The sequence below is a fragment of the Solenopsis invicta genome, chromosome 9, assembly GCF_016802725.1.
Source record: "Solenopsis invicta isolate M01_SB chromosome 9, UNIL_Sinv_3.0, whole genome shotgun sequence".
Lineage (NCBI taxonomy): Eukaryota > Metazoa > Arthropoda > Insecta > Hymenoptera > Formicidae > Solenopsis > Solenopsis invicta.
In genome coordinates, this window is record NC_052672.1 from 11628875 (window position 1) to 11648792 (window position 19918).

Here is a 19918-nt window from a genome sequence, read left to right on the forward strand (position 1 = left end):
AGTGCCAGAGCTCTCTCTCTCTCTCTCTTTCTCTCTCTCGTTCTCACGCACACACCCCTCACAAAGAACCCGCATATCCCAGTCTGATATCTCTGAATATAGTCTGGCCATCATGACGGAAACTGACTCCCATTAGCCGTTATATTTAATGACATGAGAATCTGTTCGGGGTTGAAAATACTTCCCCGTGAGATTCGGCAGCTCACCCTCATAGGCCCGTATGTTACAGTGTATACCATGACACTTCCTAATTGGACAGGAATAAGACTTTTCTGTCCCGTGCCGCGTAAATGTGTGTTTCAATTATTTACGATAATAAAGTAGCCACATCTTTCCGCGTGATTGATATATCGGTATAGTTAACTCGTTATCACATTAAGCTTCCGAGTCTACGGTAAGAAAAAGAAAATCACAACGTGTCGATTAAAACAAGATTACAATATAAATTTCTTTCGGTCGTTGGACGAAGAGATTTTGTCCTCAAAATAATAATTTATTTAAGCAATTAAGAATCAGATAACTTTCCCTAATAAATCATTTTTTTATCTGTAAGAGATCGATACATTTTATTATTAACTTTTGTTGAAAACGGCCTCTGTTTCTCAAGCACAATTATAATCAGCGTTTGACATTGCGCCGCTATGAAACCAGCGGGAGTCTCACTTCCTACTCACGCGACCTCGCGGCAAGCGAACTTCCGGCTTTCCCTTAGCAAAATGTCACTTCCTTCTTCGATTAATGGCGTTGCTGGTACGTGCAAAATTCCGTAAAAACGTTTGTTCCTGCTTTGCGTAGTTAAGAAAAAAAAAAAAGACAACAAATTTATAGCTAACTCGACCAGATACGTGACATTCTTCTTAAACCAATAAACATATTTTTTCACGCTTTACATACGTCTCGTTATACGCATTTCAAAATAATTAAAAATATTATATAAACCGCGTCGATAACAGAATCCAGTCGACTTAATGCAGGGAACGATACAAAAAAAGAATTTGGTAATAATAATTAAGCTTTGGTGAAATAATTTCAAATAAACATGTTTGATTAATATAATCAAATATTTAGTAATATTTATTGATTGTATTAATAATAAACAAACATAATAATAGTAACTAAACTGTTATTAAATGGTCACTAGATATTACTAAATATTTCGTCATATTAACTGAACATTTAATTGAAACTGTTTCACTCAAGCTTGATAACTATCTTCTAAGCTTGATTATTACTGTCAAACTCTTTTTTCAGTCTAGTTGACGTTAACAATTTTTATACACATTTTTGGAAAAATTTTCTTCGTATTGGTAACAGATGCCGATTATCATATTATATTTATATTAAAAATGTATATACTAATATATAAATAGCTAATATATAAATAAAATACGATCTGCGATATCTTTATGGCGAAGAGAAATTGATACAAAAAAGAATACATATGCATCACAATACTTCGTTACTTAAGCTAATTTATGATAATTATATCTCGCCCGATAATGAATCGATTGTTATAAAACGGACGATTGCTGGCGGCGTAATTTATGTTTGCGGTCGTAAAATCGTAAAAGCGATTGACGACAAAAAATCATAACGAACGTAGACAGTTACTGCTTAGAATCTGTGGTCTATGCCGCAGGTGAATAAAAGTTGAATTTCATTCATGCCGCCGTCGTTTGACCGCTGGAATGCGCTCGAGTTGTCGAGCCGTTGAGAGAGCTGTAACTAGAGTATACAGTTTTGCATTCTGTAATAGAGAAAGAAGAAACAATTCGCCCCGTGGCTGCATTCAACACGGATCTATATTCTCTCGTCGTGTCTTCAGAGTAACGACTAAATAATGGTGATCGAGGAATGTTAACGTCTCGATTCGCGTTTAAGTTTTGATAAACAGGTTAAAACTCGGACAAAACACTCGAACGTGTTGTTTGATCTGCTCGAGTAATTTGAAGTAAGAGGAAGCGAGCATCCAGTTCGAATTTTGGACCAGTGTCGTCCAGGATTTGTAATTTTGGAATTAAACTTGAAATGTGCCGATGTTCATGCCCATCATCGGAGTTCATTCCTTCTCCAAATTTCCTGTTTCTCTCGTAACACGCGATGCTTGATTTCAGAGATGAGATTAGTGTAAGCAAAAAATTAAAAGAACCGATCTCGGATTTAAATCCAAGATTTTTCGTTCTCACGCATGCCTATCATTAAGTCTGTTATTCCACGATACTTCACCGCTTTCGCAATTATTCCGCTCACTTATCAATATTTAATTGCTCTTGTGGCTCTTGTAATAGTTTAAGATAGCAAAAAGTTTTGACATATTATTTATTGTTTAAAAGTATATTATTACTAATACTAAGATGCTATTATTCTTAATACATATAATTATAAAAGATAAATATATACAATAATACATATTAAAAAATAATTTTTGCTCCCACTTTAAGAGTATACATATTATATAATTGTACTAAATCTGCTAATAAATTGCCGCGTATTCATTAGAGGTTACGAGTGACACATCTTGAAATTTTTAACGCTCTCAAATGTCCTTGACAAGCGCATTACGAGAAAACAGGTATGAAATTAGTAGTAGGAATAATAATAGGCATGAACGTCGTATTTCAATTTTAAGTTTAAATCTTGAACAACATTATTTTGGACAGTTCGAACTTAAGTAGTGACCCCTAACCTAATTCGTCAATTCGTTATGTCTGAACCTATCTACATAAAGCTTGATATTACCAGTCTTTTATTTCAATGCAGAAGTGAATTCATACAGTTCGAACATGCCTGCAGTTCTAAAGAAAAACAAACAGTTCCTTTCAGAGACGCTCCCTTACTTCCTTTTATATTATTACTTTTGTTTTGTTTTGCAATGCACGTAGAAATAGTTTTCGTATTCGCAACTTATCATGAATAATATTCGTCCGTAATTTATTGCATAATGCGGGATTCTTGCGAGTCCAGCCACCTTACAAAAGAATCCAGTCTTTCTGTGAAGCGTTTTCACGTTTTTATATCGAGATCGTTGGAATCTCTATAACCTGTTACTCCCCCCCCCTCCCCCTTTGTAACGCCCTATTATGCCGTTACGACCCTATCATCGTTTCTATGGAAAAGCTGGCGTAACTCGCTCTCCCATTTTACCCGCTAATCGACACGCAATAAAACAATCGGCAAGTGAGACTAACGGAGCGCTAAGTTTTGAGAGAGATCGCTTTGTGTACTCCACGAAAGAGAAGAGAGAGAGAGAGAGAGAGAGAGAGAGAGAGAGAGAGACGCGGCATCGTCCATTGCGCCATTTCCGAGGTTAGCGCGTATCTCGGCGATCTATCGTCGCCGCCGGGGATCGAGGGATTAAAAGCGGGGGATTATACCTTCGGTCCTGAAGGGATGCGACCCCGAATCTCATCCAATGAGGGAGCTCGGGCATCCGGGATTGGAGAAGCGCCGGAACGCCTTGGACGGGGGCTACGTGCGGACAATCGAGCGCCGACATGCCGACGGAAAGGATAGCCAACTTCGCGTGAGCCCCCATGACTCCCATGAGCCACCGTGCGCGATGCGCGCGCGATTGCCACGTCGCGTCGATCGGTCGAAGCGTCTCCCCTCCAGACCCCCCCACCACGTGACTGCGCGGAACGGCGCGCGATTGGCGGGCGCGCGTGTTGCGGTTCCGCGGGGTAACCCGCGGCCTGTGCGTGTCCTCCCGCGGAGCACAGACTACGGACTTTCGGTCGGTGGCGCTCTCAGTCTGCTTCGAGAGGCTCTGCCTTGAACGTTAAAGTTACACGGTGATATACCGGACGCACGCAGATCCCGGTAAGATTTTTTTCCCCCCTTTCCGTGTAAGACGGGTGTAACTGCGGGCGAAGTCGGCGAACGAAAGTGCCAAGTTCAAGTTCGTTTAAACACGTTAGACCGAGCAGGGAGAGAAGGAGAGAGAACGACGTGTCCGGCGACGATCGACGACGACGACAAAGACGAAGACGACAACAACAACACGATCACGACAACGACGGGCCGTGAACTCGACAGTAGTACACACACACACGCAAGGAGACAAGCGAAGTCGATCCGAAGAGGCGGGAGAGGCAAAAGGAGCCGGTTGATCCGTGCTAGAGGAAGCACGACTACGAAAAGTTACGTTCTCCGCAAATCGCGCGCGCCCTCTCCCGTTTTCGTTATTATTAACGTTATTCCGAGACACACGTGTTGATCGGGACGCGTACCGTTTATTTACGCGTGGGTGCTTCCGATGCGAGCTACGACGACGATAACAACAACAACGGGCGACGGCGGCGGCATCGCATAACGACGCATACGGTCGTGGTGGCAGTTTTATTGTGTTCCGAGGAAAGTTTTTCGCTTCTCCCGCTCGCCCCCTGCCCCTCCTCGACCGGTCGTCCGCCCCTTCGACCACGGGACTACTCTTCTCGACGCTGCGTCGCATCATCATTTTTCGCACCCGCTGCGAGGGACGAGAGGCAAGAGGGTAGGCGGACAACGGGCTCCAGGTACAAAGTGTGTTTTTGTGCGACCCGGGAACATGTCGACCGCCGTCATGAGTAACACCTCCATGTTCGAGTGCGGCGAGCATCTATTCAAGGTAAGATTTCCGATCGATCTCGCCGATTTCGATCTACGCCGCCGTAGTATTTAATGCAGGGCGTCCACGCCGAAAAAAAAAAAAGAGTTTGGTTGGATATACCGTTGAAAATGGCCTGGGATCGAATTACATATTAAATTTGATGTATCTATAAGCGAAAAGTGCATGAAATTTAGTGTATTTTCGATAACATTAAATGTTTTTAATATACCCGCTTGGAATTTTTTCTATTGCCTTCTTATACTAAATTCTGCTGCCGATTTTTAACAATATATCTACCAAATGTTGAGTGAAACAATGCCAATTAAATATGACCAGAAATAATTTCCTGAATATTTAGCAAGTATTATTAAAATAATATTTACCAAATATTTAGAAAAGTAGAAATTACTTTCGTTTAACTGGCATTATTTCGTCCAACATTTGTTAGCTATTACCAAACTCTCTCCTTTTTTAATGCAGTCTTGGAATTTCTGTATTTTTCAACAATTCCGACTTACCTGGGAAAGTACGAGAAAATTCGGAGAATGTTACTCCGCTCTGAACGTCCGCTTTGCTCTGCTCGACAAAATTTCGAGATTTTTCTCGTACTTTGTCAGGTAAATGATTCTTGAAAATCTATGGAAATTCCAGAAGTAAACACCCTGTATTATTTATCGACGCCGATGCTCGTGATCGATCCTTCGAAACCGTCTCGGGTACAATCTCTCAACTCTCCGAGGTCGCACGTGGGATTTGAAGACCCCTAGTGAATTTTCAATTATTTTGAATTATTCCAGCTCAAATTCGAGCACGTATGAAAGAAGTGAGAAACGTTTTGGTCCAAACAATTGTGAAATCGTCTTCTGTAATATTCCAGAATTTTTTCACATTTCTTAGAACGTAAAATCCTTTTCAAAGAAAGACACCAGATCTCTTGTGTCCAGAAAAGCCGGGAAAAACCATGGTGTCCTCGGAGAGTTGAGGATGTATCCTAAATCAATCGTAGTACCGTATTTAGCCGTATTAGCGTCCCAAGACAATCTTGAAATAAAAACTTTGAATACCGGTCGTACGCGATGTGTTTTGCCGGATTCCCTTCTCGAATCTCGGATCGTCGAAATTATTTGGAGGAGAAACGCGTGCTCGACGTTCGTGCATATTACGATACACAAAAACGACGGAGCGATAAAGACGTCCCGTCACGCTCGACTCCTATATTGTTAAGGTAAACAAATCTCACAACCCTCGAAGGATACTGCGTGGAATATTTTGCGATGTCGAATGTGGATACCATACGGACGCCCCACCGAATGTATTTTTTTTTCCTCCGAAAATTTTCTTTGATCTGTTACGGTTCTCTCTCTCTCTCTCTCTCTCTCGGCCTTGTGTCCCATGTGTACTTTTCCATTCGAGGACAATTTACAGCCGGATATCCGCAGGTAGTCCCTATACTCTCTAGCAGGTATACGCGCAGAACAACGAGCGATAGAAATGCGAAATTTGAGCGAAACCTTCGAATCTGATTGGTTTGTCCGGCGAATGTTTAGAAAGCGGCGTATAGAAAGAATTTTGGAATAAATCTCGCTTCGTCGTTGTTGACGCGATTACGCTCTGGAGAGAAGGAGACAGAAGGAAAGATCGATCATTCGCGACTTTGTTCTGCGATTTAGAATCGCAAAGTAGCATTTAGGATTTCCAAGTGTCATTTTCAATCTTATTGTCCATTTTTATCGATATTTATCAACTTTAATCGCTTTAAACTGTTATTTTTTTCTAAATCCAACAACTACATTCTTGGAATTTTCTAAGAATTTGAAGTTTCTAATTTTTATAGTTAAAAAAAAGATAAAAATAAATCGAAACTGAAATCATAGTTAATGTATACATATTGATATACTGGAAAAAATTTATCGAAAAACTAAAATATTTAGTCCGACACGTTCGATTAAATACTGAGTTGGTTATTATAATTCTTGATTAAAAAATTTTAACATGAACTGCATTTTCTTTTACGCAACTAAATAATTATTGAATCAACTCAAATATTTTAGTTTTTCAACAAATTTTCTTCTAAGTGTAGAATCAGATATAAGGCATTAATAACATTGGAAAATTAATTCTTTTCTTAATTATTTCTTCTGGAAATTTCGCGAAAATCTTTGAAGTTGCCGAACGCGTATACACTGAGAGAAAGAATATCTTAAAAGAAATTTTATAAACAATCGAAGTGCCTTATCGATCAGCTAGATCTTAGCTGATATTTATTATGTGGATTTTATTATCTTTTTAAGTTCACGAAAAACAATTTTACTGACACAAAAAAATTGTTTATTCATTATATTTACTTGCAGTCAAGTTAAAATTTTTTTAAATTGAAATATTTGTGTAAATAAAATGAAAATAACTTTTAGTCAAGTATTTTTTTTTCTTGCAGTTCTAGAACTGCAAGGGTTATTTTAATAACCATTAGGTTATTTTTATATTCAAGATAATCAGACTTTTTAATCCGAGATTAATTAAATTAAATTTAATAATATTATTAACTTATTTGTAAAATTACTATTTAAGTGTAAAAAATATAATAAAAAATTATATACTTAAGGTAATATGTCTTTACTTGAAAAAAAAATATTTTTTACTCAAATAAAAGCTTACATCACAATATATAATTTTAAGAAAATGTATTTCTCTCATATAAAAAAATTTTTTTCTTAATGTTCGTATAGATATGCATAGATCGTAGATATTCTCGCAAGTAGTTCTCTTTGTGCGTGAGATCGAAGGGCCCGATCAATCTATTCGTCTCTCCGCACGCGTATAATTACCGAGTCCCGTCGATCCATCGATTTCTTTTAGCGTTTTATTTTGCCTAGAAATAATTTTACGCGATGGAGGTCGAAGATAACGTTTGCCGCTGGATGGATATTAAAATCCCTGCGATCGTATCGTTCACGTATCATACCGGGACACGGTCTTCCGCACCCGGCGATCGAATCTCGTTTCCACGTTGCGCCGTCATTCGCGTTTCCCGATCCTTCCGCAGGGACACTCGCGATCCTGTCGCGACACGTCGAGCGAATCGAGATCGAACTCGCGCGGGGAGCAGAGCGTGCCTGTAACTCTATATATATATATATATGTATATACAGAGATAGCGTGGGCATATCAGCAGGAAAAATATTGAGCAACAGGCGACCGGATCGAGAATGGAGAGCCCTAGAGCACCAACACACACATTCGTCGACGGTTTGTGCGTCTAATGGCGCTCCACGTGTGTAACAGTAAGAAAATATCGACATTTAGAAAGCGAAAGAAATTTTCTCTTCGAGATATCGTGGCAGGTGTATCGGGATTTGCAACGTGGCGTTTATCGTGGACATTTCTTTAGGTTTGCAATACATATATTCAGAGTTGGGTAGCAACTGGTTAAAAAGTTAAATAATAAAGTTAAAACGTTAATAGCTTTCAACTTGACTTGGTTAATTTGTAATGATTCAATTTTTAACTCTAACTGGTTACTTGTAAAATACATAAACTTTAATTCATCAACTTTTTTTTCTTAAATTGAAAATTTATTTATGTTAAAAGAAAAAAATGTATTTCCGTAAAAACCAATATTTCTTTTTGTTAAACTTAATTTACAAATAAAATAAATTTGGTGATTTATGTTATCTCATGTCCTTTCAAGTAATTTGACTTTAAGATTATGCATTTCTAATTGGGTGTAATATTTTTGAAAATTAACTTTTAATTTAATTTACTCTCAACGTAATTTAATTGATTAATTACTTTTTGTAGATATAACTTTTAACGTGGCTAAATTAATTTCATAAGCAATTAACTTTAATTAAAAGGATATGTAAATTTACCCTGCATATATCACTTATCTTCATGATATCCTTCTACACGTCACCAATGTAGAATATTATCAGATGAAAGAAAAACACGTCGATAAAGGAGAGCCCATAAAATATAATCTACAAATTTCTAAATCGGAGAGCACAGTTTCTCCGTCACAAATATATGCCTTTCTTATCTTATATTTACTAAAAATAGTTATCGGAACTGTCTCTAAATAGATGACAAGTTTTAGTTACAACATATTCCTATAAAATCTATTGTGTAAAATTTCTGGCTTATCGGTTTATTGGTGTGTTATCTTGTTAGATATGCATAATCTGGAAGTATCAATATTTTTAACCGATATATGTATACACACATAAATGTACACGTACATATCGATCGCTATCTTGAATCAAATTGTAATACAATACGATACAAGGGTATTTCCGAAGTTCTTTTCTTTATCGACTGAAGTGTTTTCGATCTCTTTGGGGATAATTAAATCGAACAAATTCGAGATTATTCTTAATGAGGAAGAAAGAGAGAAATTTGTATTTTCTGACACAGACAGTTTCCACTCGACTTTCGAATTTATATTTCGAATGCAGCATGCATACGTGATTTAATTCAGGTTTGATTTGCGGAGTTCACGAAAATTGACCCACGGTGATAACCGTAGCCCGGCGAGATCGAGATCGAAGCCAAATCGTCAGTCGAATATTAACAGTAATCACTGATGCCCCAAGTCACGCGCCGTATTCTTCGTTTCGCGTCGATAGGTCGAAAGGCCTTCATCATTCGGACGGGCGGTCGCGCGTTCTCGCACGACGTAAATAAAAGGTCCGTCGCGAGTCGAGCCGGGAGAGACTCTCACCTTAGAGAGAACTAGGCACAACACTCTCCTTTGGTTTCTCCTCCGACGAGTGAGTTTCTCTGTGTGACGCGAGTCTCGAGCTTCTCCTCGAGTCTCTCACGACGCGACGCCGCACGACGTGGAGTTCGGAAGAAATGTGGAGTAGAGCCGATTTTCAATTTTTAATTGCTTCGATACGCATTGGCACAGCGCTCTCTAAAATCTCGTAAAGTGAAAGATCACTCGAAAAATTGCACGAGCTCAAATCTCCGTAGGAGTGAATTTTTACTCGACAGTAGGAGTGTATTTTTATTCTTATTATCCGTTTTCACCAATAGATTAACTCTGATCTCGGTTTAATTTACTCTTTATCTTTTTATAGTTCTAAAAATTTAAAAAAAAGATAAAAAGTAAGTCAAAACTAATATTAAAATTAATCTACACACGGAAAGGACAATTTTGCTAAAATGCAGATCTGAAAATAATTATGTTGAATCACTAAATGAATTATATCGGATGCTTAAACTGATTGCTAGACTGTCAAAACTTTTTGCATCAACATCATCATGCTTGAACCTCTCACATAATTATTTTGATAGTCCAACATAAAAAGTATTTTCCGATCTGTATCTAGTTAAATTTTTTAGATACTACAGTAAAATTATTCTTTCCGTGCATCGGTGAAAATGGATATCAGAGTGACGAATGGCACTCGAAAAATTGTATCGGCTGAATTTTCAACTGTTTTAAAGTGACATTTCATTTTACGAGGTATAAATTCGATGATGGATACCGAACACGTCCATGCAAAAAATTCCGAATGAAGAACGAGGGGATCGAAATATTTTTTAAACACTTTTAAACCTTGGTTTATTTATATGTCAGAAGATTGTCAGTTTCCGTAGATGAACAATAAATAATAGGATTATTCCGGGATTCCTTCAAACGCATCTGTGTAAAATGTGTGTTCTAATAAAAGCACAAAGTCGGCGTAAAAATGAGTCTTGATTCAATATCTAAAGAGCTGTTACTTTCGCAATGAATTCCTCTTGATAGGAAGGAAGTTTCGCTTGAAGGAAGTTATTGTACCTGTTCTTCAATTAGAAATGCGTAAGTTATAGCACAGCTTGACACGTGTTTCTCGTAGCTCCGTTGTATTCATTCAATTAACGATAGTGTATACATTGCAACTTGAGTTTCGAAGTTAGTCATTTGTTATGTAATCATTTGTGTTTATATAAAATTTTACGTTTATCGAAATTAAAAAGATGAAGGTCTTATTAATTATTAATTTCGCTTGTCTAAGGGAATTTGAGCCAAAACGCAAAAAGAGTAAGATATTTAAAAAACAACAGAATGAAATAATAAATATAGTAACTTAAATTATAATAAATAGTATATAAAAACGCGATTATTGCCAGACAGAACAATCATACTAATTTTAAGAGAAAAAATTACTAAATTTTCATAAATATTTCTTTGAATACTTTCAATGAAATATTTATTAAATGTAAATAAACATTTACATTTATATATAGTATAAGAACTAATTTAACTATATTATTTCTTATATTGAATAAATATTTATGTACCATAAATAATTCATTACAAGTATTCTAACATATATTTATCAAAATTTTATAATTTTTTTTTTCAACGAAATATTCATGTTCAATAATTTTTTTTCTTCCCACCGCATTTTCTGAGTAATCGTTTACAACAGTCGTGCCTGTTCTTCATTATAGAGGTGTTTTTTTTTTCTTACGTCTTATTGCGTCTCGCGATTCCTCTTTCGCGAGGAGGCATCGCACGTGTCGCACGGCGAGAATTCGCCCGCGGAATCGCGCTGGTACTCGGTGGTACCGCTTACACGCGCGAGTGCATTGGTGTGTGTTGAATTAACAAATGCATTCTCTCTCTCTTTCTTACGCGCACGTTCTTGCGGTTCCGTTCTTACCGCACACTCTCGATTGCACCGTCGTCGTGCAACACGACAGAGACAGAAAGGCGTATTTATTATGCGTCCCGGCGTAATGTTCCTCTCGAGCGCTCTCTGGCAAATACATATGAATATTTACTCGGAAAAGCTCGAGTGTACATTAACAGCGGCGAGACATTAAAATGAGACTCGGATCTCCGACGGGACATGGCAAATGTGTCGCTAACAGAGTGTGCGAGCCGCACTTATTAACCGTAATTTCACTAATGAAAAGGAAAGAAGTGACGTGGGATGACAATACGGCGCTATTCTTGATACAATCAAGCTCGCTATTCTCTCTCGATACGGTAATTTTTCCACGAACGCGCGTAGGACTTTCTAAATATTTCTCCATACCGCTCCACACACGCAGGCTTCAATAAATATCATTTATTAGTTTACGCAATATATATTTTATATATATATTGGGATTTATTAAAGAGAAAGTATGTATTGTTTGTACGAAGGCACAAGCACGCAGCATGAGATTGTTTTTTGTATCGCAAATGACTTTTGTATCTACGTAGCCCATCGAAATCGTATTCTGCTCTTTTATTTATTCCTGCGTTTCACGTGTCGAATGGATGTCGCGATTTGTGTTTATGTGTTTGTAGTGTGATTTTGCGTATTTACATATATCTATGTGACCTCGACAAGATTACTCGCTACGAATTGTATTGTACGAAATTCGTACGGTAAGTCGATTCTATCGACAGCGTGAATGTTATGAACGTGATAATTATAAAGACACATTATGATTAGCATCGAGTTTTTTTCCGTTCAAAATTAGAAATTTATACAGACTAGGACGAATTTTATTTACATATATTATAAAGAAAACATAGAAAAATTTATTTTACATATATATAATTTTTCAATTTAATTCTATTCTTAACTATACTTTTAATATTTTATATTGTATTTTAACTAATTTATAAATAAAATATTAAATTTGTTTCATGATTTATATTATAATTGTTTTGAGTAATTTTGCTTGACAATATTACAAATTTCTAATTTCCGATATGAATAATGCTTTTCAAAAATTAATTTTGATTTAATTTAATTTAATCTTTTGTAACTTTTGACGTAACTAAATTAATTTTATAAGCCATTAACTTTAACTTAATTTAGTTTGAAAGTATGAACTTACCCATTCCTGCATTTTTTGATAATACAATATTTTATGAGATGCGAGAATGCTTTCATATGATAATATTCGAATTAGAAGCATTGTTTCAGTTGTCCAAAGAATATATTGATTTATTTACTAGTAGTAAAATGATGTAATGAAATCGAGTGGGTAGAGGCACGATAAATGGGAATGAGTAAAAGGAATCTTTTAAACATTACTACATATATCATTTAATTAATGTTCAATTGTCAGGCAGTACGACATAAATTGCGAAAGGTTGATTACGATCTCTCAGTAAACATCATTTTCATCCGTTGTTTATCCTTCGATCGTCCATTACGAAGAATAATACAAGGATACGCGATTGCTTCATGCAGAAATATTGCGAAACTGCCATTTTCCCGGCGTGTGTGCGCGACGCGATATCGCCTGTGCGTTATCGTCGTTTTGTAACTGATACCGATCGAGAGGCTAAGCGAACGAAACGACAACAGGTCGACGCTTTGTATTGTTGCCTCTTGTCTTATTCAACGTGTGGCGTGTGTACGTACACCGTGTAACGCGCATACGAGAAATCGATTGTTCGCACGCGTATCTGGCACGAAACTCGCCCCGATCCCTCGACAAAGAATCGGCGACCGCTGTTTTTCTCAGCTTTATTTGCGGTCGGGAGGGCATCCAGTCGTTCACGAACATCTTGCGTATCGAGCGCGCGAAACAAAAAGAACGGATGATCGTTTGGGTTTGCGACAATCCTATATGACGATGCGCCACCGCGAGCATTATTTTCTGAAGGCATGCCCACCGTTACGCGTCTCCTCGTCGTCATCGCATAATTATGCTTGGCGCGCGAGCGCGCGCGTGGTATCATACGATTTCCGGTGTGAGCAGTCCGTCACTGCGAGCTGCTGGCTCACTTGTCATTTCCCGTCTTATTATCATGCGTATGCGGTTAAGCGTGTACGCAAATTCTGAAAAGGAACAAGAGAGAGAAGTAGAAATAGATACGAAAAGAGTTCAGTAATAATTTTGTTGTTAAATAGTTAATAAATATTTTATTATATTAACTAAATAGTTAATCGAAATTATTTCACCAAGGCTCAGTAACTGTCATCTAGGTTTAATTATTATTATTAGACTCTTGTTTCAGTGTAGAGCGTTTATTGGCGTTCTAGACCAAGTTCTCTAAGAACGAACAAGATACAGAAAAATTGAGAAGAGTAGTGAATAAATTTACTAAAAACAGAAAATAGAAATACGAACTAATAAAAGAATGCCAAACAAGTTAAAAAAAAAACAACGCTACTAAGAAATTTAAAAAAATGATAATAGTAGGAAGTGATACAAAAATTATAATGGAAGACAATGATAGAAAATGATACAAAAAATAATACAAAGTGTGTAAATAAAAGAATAAAATAACACAAAGTGATGGCAAAACAATAAAGAGCAGTGAAAGAAACTAATAGAATAGTACAAAGCTAAGAGACAAAGTAAGCAACAAAATATATAAAAATAGAGAGCGAAAGAACGCTCGCGTCGAAAATAATCATCGCGCACTCGCCACTGCGTCGTTGCCGATGACCTTTGACAATGATGATACTCTGTACATATTATAATCTACGCGAAATCAAATCGCGATACTACAAATACGTAAAAATAACTCCCTTGTTTACGTACGATAGCGAAAATACGTCAATTAGCGTAAAACACATCTTTTTTATGTACACTGCTGAGAACTCATCATCACCGATATCGCAGTTGCTTTCGCAATTGCAGATACGTATATTGCCTTTGCGATACGACTGCTTGATAGCCCTGGGAAATATTTTTTCTGTTTCGAGTCTCGTGGTTCCCGATTTCTAGTTCAGTCGCAAGATTTGCCGTTAACGACGACGTATTTTTTAAGTAAGAAATTTTTCGCAATTATTCCTCGAACGTTTTCTTTTTCCTTTCAATCTTGTATTTCGCTGCGGAACGAACGTGTCTTTCCTTTTTCTCCCTTTTGGACGATAACTGCGCGTATAACTTTCCTCCGCAATTTCTCCTCGGCTCGATTTCGAAACTCGTTCGATTGGATGGACTTTCGACTTTCGATATTTCGACAATCACGAGCACAGTCAAAATCCGTGTAAATCTCGCAAGATGAAAAAATTTCTGTGGAAAGAGCCGACGCGTGACAATCGTCATAAACTCATGTCGTTGAAAGACCCGTCGTTATTGTCTGCATCGATTGACAAATGTTAATTTTTCTTTAACGAAATACTGAATAACATGATGAGTCACTTTATTATTATTCGTACGAAACAATAGATTAGCATGGAGCTGAGTCAGGAGCCAAAAATAAAGCGAAATAATGTATCTAATTCAAAATTTAAATAAATATCTTGTTTATTGCATTGCGATATGTTAAACACGTGCTGTACAAGCGATTAGAAAACATTTCTGATAATAATATCGTATGAAACGTATCAAGTTTTCAACGTATCCTAATCGAGCAAAAGAATATTTGTAAAATATTAAAATTAAATACATTTTGGCTATACAATTCATGCTAAAAGATACGAAATTTAAAAATTGAAGGCCCCTTTAGGTTTATTCTTTTTTTTTTCTAATCAACGACAAAAAATTTTAGTTGCCCGAATTTTGGCCCTGAAACTAGCTGCAAAGAAGAAAATATGGTTTTTGCAGCGAAAATTTTTATATTTTGCTGCAGTTTTAAATAAATAACTTTTATACGGGCAAATAAATTTTTGTACGCATATTTATTAGTTTTATTAATAAAAATTGTGATTTATTGGTAATGCTACTTCCCTATCAAACAAATACTGCAAAACGCAATTTTACACAAGAATCAAGAGTAAATAAAAAATTAAATAACTTTTAAATGAGGAAGTGAATTGTGCTCAAATTTTACACAGATACTCAAACGTAATACTAGAATATTTTATGAAATTTTTCTATTTTTGTTTAATATTTTGAGATATGATCCCATCCTTAAGCTAACGTATAATTACCGAGCGTTTCATTCCCGAGCTCTCAATTCGGAGCAAAAGCGAGAACTAATCTGTTCGTCAAAGCTGTGCGTTTTCACGTTTAACACTCACAAATACGGAAATTGAATTTTCACAAAATTTGTGAAATTCGTACGTATCCCAACTCTCATTCGACATCCTCCGGCGAAACTGGCTCTCCGGAGCAGAGATACGTGCGCGCAGTCGCCGCAACAGAATCCTTTGGATTTTTCTAAAAGCGAAAACCTCGCCCCGAGCGCGCAGCGTGCCCGTACATTGGCAGCGGCAACAAAAAGCCGCACGGTGAACGCGAACCATGAAGAAGGGGCGTAGGAACCTGTTGCTTCAAACCTGCCGGTGCTGAAGGAGTGATCGAGAGAATGAAAGGGAATAGAGAAGGAAGGAGGGACACTCTCGGGGGACCCCTCTTTGTGCACCGATCTGCCCCTGCTTCTCCAGTATCCGACTCCGGTCAGCATTGGCGTAGCAAATTCTTGGGAGCCCCCTCCCTCGCTGTCTTTTGTATTCCCCCGGGCTTCTCTCCTTCCCTCCAGCACGAAAATTTTCCCATATTTTTGAAAAGATCCACTGCACGCCACCACAAAGGGATAACGCCGAGAACCGACCAGTCTTCTGCAACTCTCCTCGTTGCATCGGTTTCTGGAACTGCTTTTTCGCGAGGCATTGTGAGGCAGGTTCGGCCGGTTTTTACATGAGGATTTTTGTGCGATCCCGATCTTTTGGCGGTTAAAATACCCACTCTGCGAACATTTCTCACGAGCACACTGAGAGAAATTGTTTGGTAAGATCAATTAACGTTTGGTTGTATAGCGATTAATTGAATTTTGTAGTTACTGGTACCAAAAACTTAGTTACATTTAACAAAACTTTTGTAATTTGTTGTATGAAAATAATTATTTGGTTAAGGCTACAAATTGTTTGGTCAAAGCAACTATATATTTAGTAATTATAACTATAAAACTCATTTGATCACTATTCAACTAAATGTTGGTTGATTTTACCTTACAATACTTTCGGTGTATGCATGAGCATGACCCTCTGCGGCACATCCGTGATGTAAGTAGTTCAATAATCATTATGAAACTATTATATAATCATAATTGTTATGATAGCAGTTACTGTGGATAACGTTAAATTTGCGAAAAATAAAGGAATCTTGTGGTTTGGCAATGCTTTAAGTCCCAGCGTTTTGAAATATACGTTTTATAAGCTGCGCTCCGAAATTCACTGCCAGTATTAAAAAGCTATAATACGAGCTACACCTAACGCAAACTATAGATTTTCAGTACATACAGTGAACTTTGGAACACATTCATAATACGATATTTAAGCGATGGTCTGTAAACACCATCAATTCATATTAACAATGATCTGCAAAAATCTCGAGCCTCTGTCACTCTCTTAATTTTTGATAAATTTATATATACATATATTTTAAATATGCAAATTAAAGTTTTTCATTAAATATCATTGGAGATACCTTCAAATTAATTTAAATTTATACTAAGTCGGTTAAATATTATATTAAATATTATATATTAACGTTTCGCACATCTTTGTTTTCCTTCATGGCATACGATGGATCGCTCGTGTTGTTAATTTTCGTAATCTTTACAAGTAATATAAAAATGTTTTCTCTCAGTGTAATAATAGTACGTTACAAATAAATAAACGTATATATGCATACATAAGAGATTCTTTGTGTGCTTAAGACGTTATGGCATTTTTGAAAGAAACAATATTACAAAGCGATTTTTGTTGAAATCATTTTTCATCGTAAATTTGTGAATGGCTACAAACGGCAACGGGTTCTCCTCACGATAAAGGCCGTTCCTTTTCCCCGTATTCATGAAAAGGGCCCTGACACAAAAGACCTACAGAGGGAAGGACACGAGCCATTTCCGCGCACCTTGCACTTTCCGCGTTGGATTGCTTTCGTCGATACTCCTCGAACAGCCAGCTTAACCTTTCGCGATCCGAGATAATTTGGAGAAATTACATCATATTGATTGAACTTTCTGTGTTTACGTCAATATTGTCATTCTTGCGCAACGTTAATGGATTTTTTTTACGTTACGTGCAATAACACATTATATAATCGAAAAATATCGGAGACTTAGGGAGAAATAAAGTTAATAAAAGTTACACTAATTATTTTATCTATAGAATACGAAAATGATTTAGACATTTTAAGTAGTAGCATAAAATAATTCCATAAATTTCGCATTTCCTTAAAATCAGGAAAAAACAATTTATGTAACTTACGTAACTCTTTTACCCAACTATTTTTATCTTAAAGATTATAATATTTCTCGTTTATATTATAAAATATTGGCACAATGCACATAAACACAAGTGTCGATTATTGAGTCTCAAAGGGTCTTAAATTCTATCTCACACGAGAGAAAGCGAGAGTATCTGGGAACTCGACGGCTCTCGATTTCACTTTCACGCTTGATTTACGCGATGATTCTCGAAGTTTCCAATCCGAGCTGTTTCGGCAACCCGAGAGATCGTTACGCTTTAAGGAAAATTAAGAACCGATTTTTTGCTTTTGTTTCAGCTTGCATATAAAAAAAAACTGCAAGATATAGCGTTTGTATTTGTTTGCAACCGATTAATGATTAATGCAATCGATACAAATGAAAAAAAAAGCAAATAGCGATTAATCATCATCGGATCACTATTTTCTTATTGTCTGTAATATAATAGTAGAAATTACGCTTTCAATGTATTGGATAAAAACAAGAAATTATTTTACTTGAAAAATTCAGGTACAAAAATCTATGAAGATGGAACATACAGGGTTTGAAGTAAAAGGCCATTGTGATGTACGTCATTATTTCGAGTCACGTCAACTCGAAAGGATATTTAATTAAAATCCATTATTGCCATATGAAATTTGTTTCTTTGATCTTGACGTTGCGATGAATTAAGCTAACCACGTGCGAAAGCTAACAACGCGCGTTTCAATTAAGGCTGGAAGAAGAGATTTCCCTGATTTACAGCCGTCATACTTTCTTCTTGATTAAAATTGTTAATTGCTAATCTCCGCGTATGCCCGTCCCGCGTGTGCCATTTATTTCTTTTTTTTTGCGCTATTTTGTGCTCAGAATTTTTGTCGCATTTTATCGCGATTTGTCTTCTTGGCCGCCGCCGGCCAAGTAACATTAACATATATCATCGATAAATCATATATGAGGCCGTCCGCGCGAATATTTCCGACCTTTTTTTTGCAATATTAAACTGCGCCGCGGTTACCGTTCACCTGAATCGCCCGTTCAAGTCGCCGTCGCCTGTGTTCTTCGACCAGAAAAACCGCTGAGCGGTTTTGGTCATTTGATGACAGCGTTCATATTTCCTGCTACAGTATATTTCCTGTCTCCAATTTCGTTTTACGAAATGTTTTCCTTATCTTTCAAAGCGGAGGTCCGACATTGAAATTGATTTTTAAAATCATTTCACAGAGAGAATGAAGCATGATTCAATAATAATTCTATATGCATCTGCGTGCAAGAAAAAGTATGAAATAAACTTATTTTCTTCTCGTGTGTGATCGGGTTATTGTATACTCGGTATAGAATACCGAGAAAAAAATTTACTACAAGTAATTGCAATTTTTTTTATTTATTATTTAATGCAACTTGCGAGATAAGATAATGATCTAAGAGCATATTCATTTATTGACCAATTATTGACAAAGAAATATTGAACTATCGAACAATGCATGTTTATGATGCGCTACACAAGAAAAAAAATTATCAATTCAACAATCATTGTCTTTGTTTTTTTAGGTAAACAAATTATCTCTAAGGTTAGATTCGTCTTCCTTTCCGAGGAAAACTTTACTTGAATTATAGTATATGTAACGTATACTATATTATATCGAGTAAAATTTTCCTCGGAGAGAATGTTTGGATTATACAATTTTTTCAAGAAGATTTTACTCTTTTGCTCGCAATCTTTGTTGACTTGACACTAGTTTGTTTTCAATGTAACTCCATTCGAGCGTCGAAAATTAAACGGGGCAATAAAATCGCAATTTTGTTTCCGAAAAAGATAAGATACTGCACGCGCAAGACATGTTTGGCAAAACAAGGCGAATATGCGATAATGCATAATACGGTGTGTTTTCTGCATTTTTAAAAACAAGTTGTCCACACGACAACTTGTTTTACGTATAAATAAAAAGATGTATGCCATTTCCCTTCACACGACAGAGATTAAGTCCCGATTATTGCACCATTAATTCAGGGCAATAAAGAACGAAATAATACACACGCTTTAATATGAAACGGAAATGCACCCGTGCATCGCCTCCGGCGAAATTGTCTGCATTCGTCGTTTGCTTTCGAGATGATCGCATACGTCGGAACTTACAGTACCAGATCGCACGTGACTGCAATCAGCTATTTTCCACGGTTCGTTCCAATGCCGGAAACGCTGTATTACCGTTAATTCGTTCCGTGATACCGGCGATATGCCA

At 36.8% G+C, this 19918-nt stretch overlaps 1 protein-coding gene and 1 long non-coding RNA gene across 2 annotated transcripts in view; one reads left to right on the forward strand and one right to left on the reverse strand.

Annotated features, from left to right (window-relative positions):
* LOC113003773 overlaps positions 1–3613 on the reverse strand; it is a 44676-nt gene extending 41063 nt beyond the window's left edge. The window contains exon 1 of the long non-coding RNA XR_003268675.2: positions 3375–3613. This is a non-coding gene — a long non-coding RNA (uncharacterized LOC113003773). The remainder of the gene's footprint in view (positions 1–3374) is intronic.
* A 77-nt stretch (positions 3614–3690) lies between these two features.
* Positions 3691–19918, forward strand: part of LOC105192777 (protein TIS11) — a 38661-nt gene continuing 22433 nt past the window's right edge. The window contains exon 1 of the mRNA XM_011157010.3: positions 3691–4606. Within this exon, the coding sequence (XP_011155312.1) occupies positions 4547–4606 (60 nt within the window). The 5' untranslated portion in view covers positions 3691–4546. The remainder of the gene's footprint in view (positions 4607–19918) is intronic.